Source organism: Callithrix jacchus, chromosome 5 (assembly GCF_049354715.1).
Source record: "Callithrix jacchus isolate 240 chromosome 5, calJac240_pri, whole genome shotgun sequence".
In the NCBI taxonomy this organism is placed as follows: domain Eukaryota; kingdom Metazoa; phylum Chordata; class Mammalia; order Primates; family Cebidae; genus Callithrix; species Callithrix jacchus.
This window is the reverse complement of record NC_133506.1, coordinates 45,716,665-45,730,864: the sequence shown is the minus strand read 5'-3', so window position 1 is coordinate 45,730,864 and position 14,200 is coordinate 45,716,665. Positions and strand designations below refer to the sequence as shown.

At 55.2% G+C, this 14,200-nt stretch overlaps 1 protein-coding gene across 1 annotated transcript; it reads right to left on the bottom strand.

Moving 5' to 3' along the window:
- Nucleotides 1–1,400: 1,400 nt before the first annotated feature.
- CEBPB (CCAAT enhancer binding protein beta) lies at nucleotides 1,401–3,251 on the bottom strand. The gene has a single exon (XM_003732845.5). It carries the CDS (start codon nucleotides 3,048–3,050, stop codon nucleotides 2,016–2,018), a length of 1,035 nt encoding a protein of 344 aa, XP_003732893.2. The 5' UTR covers nucleotides 3,051–3,251; the 3' UTR covers nucleotides 1,401–2,015.
- Nucleotides 3,252–14,200: the final 10,949 nt, after the last annotated feature.

The window sequence follows — 14,200 nt, the reverse complement described above, 5'->3', positions numbered from 1 at the left end:
GTGTTGCTGTCTGTTCCCCATGCCCTGGGCTCCCACAGTAAAGCACAACCAGCCCCTCAAAGGGAAAAGGAGGGGCAACACATTTCCCATTCTCAAACCAGGAACCACCGTATCAGCAGCTGCTCCTGAGATCCCAGACTGCCCCAGGCCTTTGGCAGGCCAGTCTACAACCCCTGCTGCCCCTGAATTCCTCAGAGCAGGGCAACCCCCAACCTTGTCTTGCCCATAGGGATCGGACAGCCCAAAGCTGCTCCCCACCTCTAGAAACAGGCATCATAACAGTCCCCACCTCCCCAAAGGTTGTTGTGAGGTCTAAATGGGATGGGGCAGGTCCAGTGTTTACCAGATGCCGGCCCCTGGCAAGTAGTGGCCACACTGGCGCTGCACTGGAGACTGGGGTGCCAAATGCCAGCAGCTTCCCAGCGAAAAATAATAACAAGAGCAAGCGCTTATATAACACCTCTTGCATGCCAGGCACTGTGGGACGCTGTACATGCATCCACTCACATCCATCTACATCCTCAACTCTCAGGAATGCCATCCGGGGCTGCATGGGGGTGGGGGTGCAGGGAGAAGCTGGAAGGGTCAGAGGGATCAGGGGGCAGGGAAGAGGAACCTGTCCCAGGGAATAAGGGCTAGCAGCCCCAGGTTCGTGCCTGGACTCAGCCACCTTGAGCAAGCAGGTATGGTGGGCTCAGTGTCCATGTTTGGGCAAAAAAGGGCAAGTGATGAGCCCCCCCATCCCAAGGAAAGGGAATCAAAGTGTGAGAACCCCTTCCCCACCTCCCTCCACCTGGCCTGGCTTCTCCCCTCCTGCTGGCCAGGGACACACAAACACAGACTTGCCCACATACCCAGGCTCCCCTCTTTAAAATACACACGTATACACAAACTGTGTTTTAAACAACCCACCCTACTACACTTACCACAGGCATCTGCCCTGACTCGGACCAAGACCTGAACCCTCTCCTCTTACAGTCACAGGCGTGCCTACGATCCCCAAACACAGGACAGGGGTCACAGACGTCCCAGCCCTTCCAAACCCAAGCCTGACACTCCGGACCAGCCAGAGGCCCTGGACTCCCTTCTCAAGCAGGGTTCCCAGCCACCCGTCCCAGCGCCCAGGGACTCTGAGTCAGCCTGAAAGCCTGAGCCATCACTGTTCTCCCCTTTTCCCCAGAGCTGGAACCCCATCTCCAAGCAGACCCTGTGGGTGGGGGGAGGAGTAGCAGAGGCAGAAAAACCAGCTGCAACACCCCCACCCAACCACCAAAACCTCCAAAAATAACAGCAGCTTCCCCACACACAACCCCCTACACACCAGAAACGCAAAAACAAAATCCAACAAATCCAAAATAAAGAAAAAAAAAAACAAAAGCCAATTACTGCCCCCAAAAGGCTTTGTAACCATTCTCAAAAAAAAGTTTATTAAAAGTGTTCTTACTTAATGCTTGAAACGGAAAAGATTCCCAAAATATACAGACGCCTTTCTCATAGAAATAGATTATTTTTATAATACAAAAAAAAAAAAAAAGACCAAAAAACAAAACAAAACAAAACATCAACAGCAACAAGCCCGTAGGAACATCTTTAAGCGATTACTCAGGGCCCGGCTGACAGTTACACGTGGGTTGCGTCAGTCCCATGTACACACGCGTTCGGCCATGTTTAAACCGATTGCATCAACTTCGAAACCGGCCCGCCCGCCGGCGCCTGGAGAGGGGCAGAGGGAGAGGCAGAGAGTCATTCATCTGTACACATAGACGTTTCTTCTTTAAATAACACCACGGGCGGGCGCCCCATCTGCATGTGCGGTTGATTTGGACAAAAATATAGATATATATATATATATAATAAAATATTAAAATTACCGACGGGCTCCCCGCGCTGCCAAGTGCCCCAGTGCCAAAGTTTTGCCGGCGCCGCCGGGGGCGGGGGCGGGGGCGCGGGCGCGGGTGCGGGCGCTCCCCGGAGTCTCGGCCCCGGCCGGCAGGGGGACGCGCGCGGGGGCCGCGTTAGCAGTGGCCGGAGGAGGCGAGCAAGGGCTCGGGAAGCTGCTTGAACAAGTTCCGCAGGGTGCTGAGCTCGCGCGACAGTTGTTCCACCTTCTTCTGCAGCCGCTCGTTCTCGGCCGTGAGCTCCAGGACCTTGTGTTGCGTCTCCAGGTTGCGCATCTTGGCCTTGTCGCGGCTCTTGCGCACGGCGATGTTGTTGCGCTCGCGCCGGATCTTGTACTCGTCGCTGTGCTTGTCCACGGTCTTCTTGGCCTTGCTCTTGACCTGCGAGGGCGCCGGCGCGGCCCCAGCGTAGCAGGCGGCCGGGGGCGCCTTGGCGTCGGCGGGGCTCGGCGTGCCGGGCGGGCTGGACGACGAGGACGTGGAGAGGCTCCCGCTGCTGCCGCTCGGCACAGCCTGGTAGCCGAGGTAAGCGCGCAGCGCGTACGGGAAGCCCGCCGCCATGCCTGCGCCGCCGCCCGGCGCCCCGGCCTCCTCCTTCCGCTTGCAGTCCGCGGGCTCGAAGCCCGGCTCCGCCTTGAGCTCGGCGGGCGGCGGCGGCGGCGGGGGCGGCGGGTGCAGGGGCGCGAAGCAGCCGGGGTGCAGCGCGCCCTTGGCGGCCCCCAGGCGCCCCAGGCTCACGTAGCCGTACTCGGCCGGCTTCTTGCAGTTCTTGCCCCCGTAGTCGTCGGAGAAGAGGTCGGAAAGGAAGTCGTGGTGCTGCCCGGAGGAGGCGGGCGCGGGGGCGGGCGCAGGCGGAGCCGCCTCGAAGGTGTCCGTGGCCGTGGCGGGCGCCGGGGCCTGCGGCGCGCCCAGCGGCTCCAGGTACGGGCTGAAGTCGATGGCGCGCTCGTGGTCGCCGATGCTGCCCAGCTCGCCGGCGGGGGGGCGCGGCCCGGGTCTGGCCGCGGGGGGCGCCGCGGGGGCCGCCTTGCCGCCGTACGCAGCAGCCAAGCAGTCCGCCTCGTAGTAGAAGTTGGCCACTTCCATGGATTTAAAGGCAGGCGGCGGCGGCAGGGGGAGACATGCTGGGTCCCAGGCCACCAGGCGTTGCATGAACGCGGGTGCCCGGGGAGGGGGCCTGGGGCTGCCCGCTCCGGCCGGCCCGCAGGTGGCGCGGCCTCCCTGCTGTGAGCTGTCGCCGCTGCGTCGCTGCTGCTGCCGCGGCTGCCGGGGTGGCCGCTATTAGTGCGGGGGCTGGTGGCTGGACCCTCGGGTGGGTCCCCTTCCCAGTCCCGTGCGCGGCTCTGACTCGCTAAAGTTTCTCCTGAGCCCGGTTATTTATAAGGGCGGCCCGTAGCAACCGTGCGTCACGCCGGCCCCTCCCGCCGCCGCCACCGGGACGCGGAGGACACGGCCGCGGACGCCCGAGACCCCCGGGAGGCCGGTGGCGGGGCGCAGCGGAGGGACCGGGCACCCGGAGCGCGTTTTCCGGGGGTCCCCGGGCCGCGGGGGGAGCGGCATCGCGCCCCCTGCCCACCCGCGCTCGGCCGCCCCGGGATTGGGAGCGAGAGGGGGCGGTGCGACCCCGCCCCCGGACCGCCCCTCTGGGCTGGAGGCTGCCCTGAAAGGCGGGGGAATCCGAGGAGGGGGCGACCTGAGCGCCTTCCCCCCGGAGACGCGGCCGCGGCCCGCCCCCTGCTGGAGGAGGCGGAGGTTTCAGGAGGGCCGAGCCGAGCCCGGACTGCCGACCGGGGGCCGCTCCCCGGGCCGATCCCTGGAGACCCCAGGCCGCAGCTCTAGCTCCTGGAGAAGCGACCCATCCCCGTGGCCCTTCCTCTCCTAAACTCCCACCCCTTCCCCAGGTCCCTGGCTCTAGAAAGGAGACTCCAGGCCTGTGACGACTCCCTCTTAAGCCACCAATATGAGGATCCCGGGGGTCGGGGAGGGGACAGGGCAGGAGCGCGCTCCGCTGGGGGCTGGACCCTGGTGGACGGCGCCCCGCCCACCTCACCTGCCGCCTGCTCGCGGCTTCAACACCTGGGTCTTCTCCCACCCCGCACCGCACCACCCGACCTGGGCCCTGCGATGGGGATGGAGTTGGGGGGCGCTCGGCCCTGCCACACTGTGTGACCTTGGGTGAGTCCCTTCACTTCTCCCAGCTGCAGTCCATGAAGGGTGTCCCTACTGTCAGCAGTGGTGGCATTGTTCCTACAGACTCCCCAACCTGAGGTTTACCTTATAGGCAGCACATCGGAGAAAAAGGGACCCCCACGGATTGTGCCACTGGAGGCCCAGAGGGGGCATAGCATGGCATACCAAGGTCACAGCCTAGTGTCCCGCCCACATTCATCCCACACGAAATGCCTGCCCTCTCTGGGCCCTAAGACCTATTGCCAGCCCCAGAGACCAAAAAGCTTCTGTTTCTGAAGCTGCCGTGAGCGGCTTAAGCCAGGCCTCACGGGAGAGGGGGTGGCATTCAGGAAAGAGAAGAGACACCCCTGTTTTTACCAAGTCCCTGCCCTGTGCTCGGGGTGGGCCTGGACCCCAAGGTTCAACTTTTTTCACCCCACCAGGAAGATGCTTCTGCTGCTGCCTTTTCACAGACGGGAAAGTGACAAGCACCAGTCTGGACTTGAGCACAGGCCAGAGGTCCTCTGACCACTGCCCGCCTCTGCTGGGTAGGCTCAGGTCAGAGGGCCCTTTGCCCTCCGGGACCCACTCCTAGGCCACTGGGGCAGCTCCCTGGGCCCACCTCTCTGCCACTCCTAGCCCAGGCTGCCCAGGCAGGAGCTCCCAGCCTGCCAGGGGCTGACCCCCGGCCCACTGACCCCAGCCCTGGCCCCAGCAGGCAGGCGGGCATTGCTCAACCTTCGATGTTATCTGCTGAGCTGGGGTGACCTCTGCCCCCAAGAGCTGGAGAAATAACATTTCTGGGCACCCTTGGTGGGTAGGAGGCAGGGAGGGAGGGGATAGAACACTGGCCGAGCCTGCTGGCTTTCTGGGCCTTCCCAGCAGCCTCTGAGCTGGGGAGGGATCAAGGCCCAGAGGGGTGCAGCAGTTTCCCCAGGGCCACCCGGCCAGGCCTTCCTCACTGGAAAATGGGACACTCGGGGCTGAGCTAGAGGCCACGGCTTCAGAGCAGCCCTCTCTGTCCCCCCTGCTGGCGAATTTCCTTCCCTATCACCAGCCTCCATTCTCCTAGTGGTCTATCTCAGTCTCCCTGCAGACTGCCGCTCAGGGAGGGCTGGCCCACGAGGAATTCCTGGGTGCAGCACACTCAACATGGACCCGTGAATGAATGCATTTGCTGTTCCCTATGCACCAAGAACACTGTCACCCCACCTCTGCCCAAGGCAGCTCCTCAGTTCTCAGCCCAAAGGCTGCCTCCTCCAGGAAACCGCCCCCTGTCCAATCTCCCCATGGGAAGTCCAGCCCCTCAGTCGATCCTCTCACACCCCCCTGCTGTCACAATTCTTACTATGATCGGAATTATCTCACCTGCCCATCTTGCTGTCTGTCCCCATGGCCTTCACCACTGTGTCCCCGGTGCCTAGAACAGAGCCTGGTACACAGAAGGTGCTCAATGAATGAACAATGGAGGAGGCTGAGAAGAAGGAGAGGTTCCTCGTTTGCCTTAGGCAAAATGGCTTCCCTCTCTGAGCCACAGCACTCGTCCACATCCCCCTTCTGGATTCTAAAGAGACGAAATGAGATTTGGGAGACTGAAGGATTGGAGGATTTGCTGTGTGTCCTCAGGCCAATCTTCCACCCTCTCTGAACCACATTCCAAGCTCTTTGCATGTATTAATTCATTTAATCTTCTTGATAATTTGAGGAGGCAGGTCTGTTTTTTTTCTTTTTCTATATTTTTTGAAGTTTTGTGGAGATGGGTGTCTCACTATGTTGCCCAGGCTTTTCTCAAATTCTTGGCCTCAAGTGGTGCTCAGCTTCCAAAGTGCTGAAATTATGGGTGTGAGCCATTGCGCCAGGCCAGAGTCTTACCATCATCTCCACTTTACAGATGAGGACACTGAGGCCCAGAAGAACTGAGTGTGTGTGCCCCAGGTCACACGGAAGGATGAGAAGGAACGAAATCTGCCCAGCCCGACTTTCCCCCTCGGGTTTGTCACAACAGGCCTGGCAATGTGAGTCCCAGCTTCTGGAGAGGAAAACTGAGGCCCAGAGAAGAGTAGCCCAGAGGGTCTCACGCTCTGGGTTAAGTGTTACTTGGACCCTGAGGGCCAGCCCCCAAAGACCAGGCTCGGCCCCGCAGGGGTCCAGGCCCTATGGCCTCCAGAGTGGAGCATGCTTGCCACCCTTCCCCACCCTCCACCCCCTGCCGGGGATGACCCATTCGTTCTCAGGGCAGGTCCCACCCCGGTGCCACCCCAGGTGTCCTGCAGGGAAGCTGCAAGCTAGGATGACGTAAGCCCTTGTTTTTACAAGGCTCTTGCTCAACAGGCCCCGCCTGCTGCTTCCCTACCCCCACCCCAGTCCTGTTCAGCCTTTCCCCAAGGAGGAGAATGGTGGGAACTTGAACCACGACGGCCCGGAGGCCCAGAGCATGTGAGTGGCTGTGTGGGCCCAGGAAGCCAGGATCCCCCTGGTGCTACCTCTCCCAGTCACCTGCCCTCAGAACCTAGAGCCAGAAAGTATCTCAAACTGGCAGCCAGTAGCCCAATCAAGACCAGGGATGGGTTCAGTATGACCCCGGAGTGTTTTGTTTGATGTGTGTGTGTTTAAGTTAATTTACTGCCAACATTTAAAAATCAGGAGATTTCACATCAAAATTCAGATTTCCAGCGCCTCTTCTAAAATCTGAAGATGTGGGCTGGGCCCACGTGGCCACATGGTGGTGGGCAGAAGCAAGGCGGGGGCAGGGAAGGAAGAGGCACTTTCCTACCTGGGATGCACGTCCTCCTCTGCCCCCAAACTGCTTCTCAGAATTCCTCCTCCCTATCCCTGCAGCTTTTCTCTAGCCCATTTTCAAGAGGGGAAAACTGAGGCAATTGGCCAAGGGGAGACCCACGGTGGCTGCTTTGATGGAGAGTGCTTTGCTGAAGGGCTTAGAAACCAGACAGCAGTAGCCGGGCACGGTGTCTCACGCCTGTAATCCCAACACTTTGGGAGTCCTGACGTCAGGAGTTTGAGACCAGCCTGGCCAACATGGTGAAACCCCATCTCTACTAAGAATAAAAAAAAAAAAATTAGCTGAGTGTGGTGGCGGGCACCTGTAATCCCAGCTACTCGGGGGGCTGAGGCAGAAGAATCGCTTAAACCCAAGAGGCAGAGGTTGCAGTGAGCCAAGATCATGCCACTGCACTCCAGCAAGGGCAACAGAGCAAGACTCTGTCTCAGAAAAAATAATAATAATTAAAAAAAAAGAAACCAGCCAGCAGGTCTGAAAATAAGGCAGAAAGGCGAACCATCAGACCATGAATGGGGGTGTCTCCAGTGGTCGTGGGGCAGGGAGTGGCAGGGGGTGGCAGAGCTTGGCCTTTCATTCTACCTGGGCCGTCCATGCTGTGGCTCTCTAGCCGTGTCTGGTGTTCCCTTGGGCTTCAGTCCCTGGTCAATAAAATGGGGTGATAACATTATCTGGGGTTCTGGGCCTGCTGTTCCCCCTCACTGCTGGCCTTCCCCAACACATAGGAGTGACTCAGATGTCCCTTTCATTCCACAAAGCAGGCAGATGGGGAAACTGAGGCCCAAAGAGGGTTAGGACTTCCCACTTCCCCCTCCAATTTCCCCTTGTGCCCTTGTGAATGGGGACAAGAGCCAGACTTAGCCAGATTCCCTGAGTCCAGTGTTTGAGATTTTCTGCATTATGCCTCCTCTCTGAGGCTTCAATTTCCCCATCTGCCAAATGGGGCTGGCAGAGGTAGATCCCTGAGGGCTGCCAGGCTCTGAGGTTCTGGGATCTAGGATTTTGGAGGCAGGAGGTGCCAGGCCAGGTGGTGAAACTTGCCTGAGTATATGCTACCACCAGGTGACAGGCTCTGGGACTGCAGGAACAATTCACATGCTTGAAGACCTGCTGGGCACCCTTGCTCTGGGTGCGGGGAAGCCAGTGCCATGGATGTGATAGAGGCACACAGGGCATCAGCAGGCCACTGAGAGGAACGAAAGCATCCAACGAACAGAAAACAGTGCTTAATCTTCGCATAGTCTTTCATCAAATGTTCCTTGGCATGTGCTGTAAATCTGGCCCTAGAGACACATTCATGGACAAGACAAGCAATTCCTGTCCTCACAGAGCTGAAATTCTCCTGCGGGGGAAACAGCACTAAACAAGATCAATGATTATATAGATTGTAAGGCCAGGCTCGGTGGCTCATGCCTGTAATCCCAGCGCTTTGGGAAGCCGAGGCAGGCAGATCACAAAGTCAGGAGTTCAAGACCAGCCTGGACAACATGGTAAAACCCTGTCTCTACTAAAAATACAGAAATTAGCTGGGCATGGTAGCAGGTATCTGTAGTCCCAGCTACTCAGGAGGCTGAGGCAGGAGAATCGCTTGAACCCAGGAGGTGGAAGTTGCAGTGAGCCAAGATCGTGCCATTGCACTCCAGCCTGGGTAACAGAGTGAGAGTGAGAGGCAGCTGAACAGCACAACCAAGGTGTAGAAGCAGCAAGGGCAACATTCTGGACCCAACCAATCATAAGGTAATACATGTGAACATTATTTTTCTTTTAAGAGACAGGATCTTGCTCTGTCACCCAGGCTGGAGTGCAGTGCCACAATCATGGCTCACCGAAGCCTTGACCTCTCAGGCTCAAGAGGTCCTCCTGCCTCAATCTCCTAAATATCTGGGACTACAGATGCCTGCCACCATGCCCAGTTAATTTAAAAAAAAAAAAAAAAAAAAAGACTTAAACCCAACACTGTCACATTAGATTGATCGGCCCGATCCAAAGGGAAGGGAGCGCACAATCCCGTGCACATCAGAGGCTGGTCACGGGCACTGCTAAGGAGGCTACCACAGGAGAGAGGGGGCAAGGCAAAGGTTCACTGACTAAGAGCTATACCCTTTTTTAACTTTAAAATGTTTATCACAGGGCTGGGTGTGGTGGCTCAAGCCTGTAATCCCAGCACTTTGGAAGGCTGAGGCAGGTGGATTGCTTGAGGTCAGGAGTTCAAGACCAGCCTGGCCAACATGGTGAAATCCATCTCTATTAGAAATGCAAAAATTAGCTGGACGTGTTGGCACAGCCTGTAGTCCAGCTACTGAGGAGGCTGAGGCACAAAAATCGGTTGAGCCCAGGAAGTGGAGACTGCAGAGAGCTGAGATAGCACTACCTCACTCCAGCCTGGGCGACAGAATGAGACCCTGTCTCAAAAAAAAAAAAAAAAAAACAGTTCACCATGGGGCCGACCATGGTGGCTCACACCTATAATCCCAACACTTTGGGAGGCTGAAGCAGGAGGATCACTTGAGGCCAGGAGGTCAAGACCAGCCACTCAACATAGCGAGACCCTGTCTATATGAAAAAAATCAAAAATTAGCCAGGCACAGTGGTACGCACCTGTAGTCCCAGATATTTAGGAGATTGAGGCAGGAGGACCTCTTGAGCCTGAGAGGTCAAGGCTTCGGTGAGCCATGATTGTGGCACTGCACTCCAGCCTGGGTGACAGAGCAAGATCCTGTCTCTTAAAAGAAAAATAATGTTCACATGTATTACCTTATGATTGGTTGGGTCCAGAATGCTGCCCTTGCTGCTTCTACACCTTGGTTGTGCTGTTCGCCTGCCTCTCACACCCTTCCTTCCACCCCCAGCTGTAGAGATGCCCAGAGAAGCGTTCCCTGAATGCCCAAGTCCATTACTCTCTCCTCCAGGCTCCAGCTGGACTTCAGGCCTCTGGACCTCTGCTCCATCCACCCTACGGGACTTAGTGTTGAGTAATCTTCCTCTCCTGGGAACCTCTGAAGGCCTGCACAATCTAGGTCATCTCTGTCCACACATACAATGGGATCATGCAGGTGCTGAGTAGGTGCTCGGTGACTTCAGGGCCCAACCCAGGAAAATACACACTGGAGGGCCGGGTGTGCTGACTCACGCCTGTAATCCCAGCACCTTGGGAGGCTGAGGTGGGCAGATCACAAGGCCAGGAGTTCAAGATCAGCCTGACCAATATGGTGAAACCCCATCTCTACTAAAAATACAAAAATTAGCCAGGTGTGGTGGTGCTTACCTGTACTCCCAGCTATTCAGGAGGCTGAAGCAGAAGAATCGCTTAAACCCAGGAAGCAGATGTTGCAGTGAGCCAAGATTGCACCATTGTACTCCAGCCTGGGTGACAGAATGAGACTCTGACTCAAAAAATAAATAAATAAATAATAAAAGTAAAAAAGATTAATGAATAAACAGAGGGAGAGCCCCACCAATGCCACTTTGAGAATCTACCCTGAGGAGCTCAGCATGGAAATAACTCAAGCCTGCTCCACACCACACTTTATTTAGGCGGTTTTTAGGTAGGCTGTCTGCAGCCCAGGCTCCAGTGCATTTGCACTATCACAGCTCACTGCAGCCTCGACCCCCTCAAACTCAGGTGATCCTCTCTCCTCTGCCTCCTGAGTAGCTGAGACCCCAGGCACATGTCACCATGCCAGGGTTATTTTGTTTTGGTTTGGTTTTTGACACAGGGTCTTGTCACTCTGTCACCCAGGCTAGAGTGGCACAGTCACGGCTCACTGCAACCACAGCCTCAAGTAATCCTCCCATCTCAGCCTCCCAAGTAGCTGGGGCTACCGGCATACGCCATCACAACTGGCTATTTTTTTGTGTATTTTGCAGATACAGGATTTTGCCATGTTTTCCAAGCTGGAGCTGGTCTCAACTCCTGGGCTCTAGCGATCCCCCTACCTCGGCCTCCCAAAGTGTTCAGATTACAGGCCTGAGCCACCATGCCCAGCCTAAATTTTTTTTTTTTTTTTTTAGAGAAATGTGATCTCACTGTGTTGCACAGGCTGGTGTCAAACTCCTGGGCTCAAGTGATCCTCTCACCTCAGCCTCCCTAAGTGCTGGGATTACAAACCTGAGCCACCATGCCTGGCCTAGTCATTTAAACATTTGAATGATGAAAACTATGGAAACCAACTTAAGTGTTCAGCATTGCCGCAACGGAGCACCTGGGGACTCAGCCTGAGGCTGTGGGAGGCATCCGCTGTGGAAGTCTCTGAAATGAAGGGAAAGGTTGCACGTGGTTGCATTTGCTTTATTACTGGAAGAATTGTTCCAGCCTTCATCCAGTTCTCAGGGCCGGGCCAGTGACCCCCACAGAGGTGAAGGCCCCTGGTCAGCTGGGTGCCCACCGAGTGCTGACCTGACTACTCAGGCCCCTCAAGAGGAAAGGGTGAGGCTAGTGGCTCACGCCTGTAATCCCAGCACTTTTGGAGGCCAAGGTGGGTGGATCACGAGATCAGGGGTTCGAGACCAACCTGGCCAATATGGTGAAACCGTCTCTACTAAAAATACAAAAATTAGTTGGGCATGGTGGTACATGCCTGTAGTCCCAGCTACTCAGGAGGCTGAGGCAGAAAAATCGCTTGAACCTGGAAGGCAGAGGTTGCAGTGAGCTGAGATCCTGCCACTACACTGCAGCCTGGTGACAGAGTGAGACTCCGTCTCAAACAAACAAACAAAAAAAAAAATGGAAAGAGTGGCCTCCTTCACCAGGAAGCCAGCACTGGTCCCAGCCCTGCTGCCTGGAGCATGAGCAGCTGAGCCTCTGTTGCCTGGGCACTCACGCTGTGCCAGGCACTGCCCAAGGGAATCATTTTTCTTCGTGTATTTATTCCCTTCTCTTCCGGTACCTGCTATCCACCTCTTCTCACCCCCACTCAAAGGCAGACATTCTGTCACTTTGTGTCTTTTTGCTGGAATGTGTCCCTGCAAAACACTTGTGGCTACTTTGTGGCATAAACACGTGTGTGAAAGGTTTTGTGGCTGTGACTCATCCATGATCCTTTTTGTGTGTAGCCCCAGTCTCAGCCACCCAGTCCCTGGGGCATACACCCAAGTGACCCCCACCTTCCTCCACCCACAGATAAGGTGAGCTGCCGCCCTTGCACCCTCCAGGGCTGGCACGAGGATGTCTTTGGGACTTTGGCTTGGGAGTGGGTTGTAGAAGATGAGGGGACTAATTTGACTGAGTACCAGGTGCTCTACAGAAAGGCTGTCCCATCTCCACTGCCACCAGCTGTGCCCAAGGGTTTTGTATCCCATATCCTCCACCACCCCTTTCTACTATTCACTTTTTTTTAGACAGAGTCTTGCTCTGTCACCCAGGCTGGAGTGCAATGGCACAATCTCGGCTCACTGCAGCCTCCACCTCCTAGGTCAAGCAATTCTCGTGTCTCAACCTCCCGAGTAGCTGGGATCACCATACCCCACTAATTTTTGTATTTTTAGTAGACACAGGGTTTCTCCACATTGGCCAGGCTGGTCTTGAACTCCTGACCTCAGGTGATCCACCTGCTTCCACCTCCCAAAGTGCTGGGATTACAGGTGTGCACCACCACCCCCAACCCTATTCACCTTTTAAATGATTTTTTTTTTTAATTTTGAAATACTTTCAGACTTAGAGAAAAGTTACAAATACTTCAAATATTTCCCAAATGTTTTCATTTTACTACATTTGATGTATCATATTCTCATTCTCTCTCTTTCTCTCTCTCTACACAGACACACATGCACACGCTCACACACACATGCACACATATGGTGTTTTGTTTGTTTTTTTGAGACGGGGTCTCTGTCACGCAGGCTGGAGTGCAGTGGCACAATCACAGCTCACTGCAACCCTGACCTACTGAACTCAAGCGATCCTCCCACCTCAGCCTCCTGAGTCCACCACCCAGCTAATTTTTTAATTATTTGTAGAGACAGAGATCTCCCTGTGTTGCCCAGGTCTTAAACTCCTGTGCTCAGGCAGTCCTCCTGCCATAGCCCCACAAAGTGCTAGGATTACAGGTATTTCTTTTTGGTTTTGGGTTGGTTTTTTTAAGAGATGAGGTCTTGCTGTGTTGTCCGGGCTGGTCTGGAACTCTAGGCCTCGAGCCATCCTCCAGCCTAGGCCTCCCAAATTGCTAGGATTACAGGCATGAGCCACCATGCCCAGCCTACAATTTTTTAAAACCATTCTAGGATAAGTTGCAGACATCATGCACCTTTATCCCCAAATACCTTGGGGTAGATTTTCTTTTCTTTTTTCTTGAGACAGAGTTTCACTATTCTTGTCCAGATTGGAGTGCAATGGCACAATCTCTGCCTCCCAGGTTCAAGGGATTGTCCTGCCACAGCCTCCTGAGTAGCTGGGATTACAGGCATGCGTCACCATGCCCAGCTTATGTTTGTGTTTTTAGTAGAGATGGGGTTTCTCCATGTTGGTCAGGCTGGTCTCGAACTCCCGATCTCAGGTGATCCTCTCACCTCAGCCTCCCAAAGTGCTGGGATTACAGGTATGACCCACCAATCCCAGCCCCTTGGGGTATATTTTCTAAGAATAAGGACATTCTTTTTTTTCCCCTCTTGAGATGGAGTCTTGCTCTGTTGCCCCGGCTGGAGTGCAGTGGCGCTATCTCAACTCACTACAACCTCCGCCTCCCGGGTTCAAGTGATTCTTCTGCCTCCCCATCTCTACTAAAAATATAAAAATTAACTGAGCATGGTGGTGCACACCTGAAATCCCAGCTACTTGGGAGGCTGAGACAGGGGAATCACTTGAACCCAGGAGGCAGAGGTTGCAAGGAGCCAAGATCACACCACTACACTCCAACCTGGGCAACAGAGCAAGACTCTGTCTAAAAAGAAAAAGAAAAGAAAAAGATGTCAGCTGGGACTACAGCTATCTGAAGGATCAACTGGGCTTAGAGTAGTGTTGTCCAAGAGAAATATAATATGAGCTGTATGCCAGATGCAGTGGCCAGACGAGGGCAGATCACGTGAGGTCAGGAGTTGGAGACCAGCCTGGCAAACATGGTGAAACCCCACCTCTACTAAAAATACAAAAAATTACATGATGGTGCACATCTGTAATGGCAGTTACTCAGGAGGCTGAGACACCAGAATCGCTTGAACCAAAAAGGCTAGGGTTGCAGTGAGCCAAGGTCACACCACTGTGCTCCAGCCTGGGCAACAGAGTGAGACTCTGTCTCGATCAATCAATCAATAATGTGAGCTATAAATGTGAGTTACATATTTAATTTAAAATTTTCTAGACTAACCAGCCTGTGCAACATAGTGAGGTCCCATGTCTACAAAC

Coding starts and splice junctions, on each gene's coding strand:
- CEBPB (XM_003732845.5), bottom strand. CDS start 3,050: ATGCAACGCCTGGTGGCCTGGGACCCAGCATGTCTCCCCCTGCCGCCG.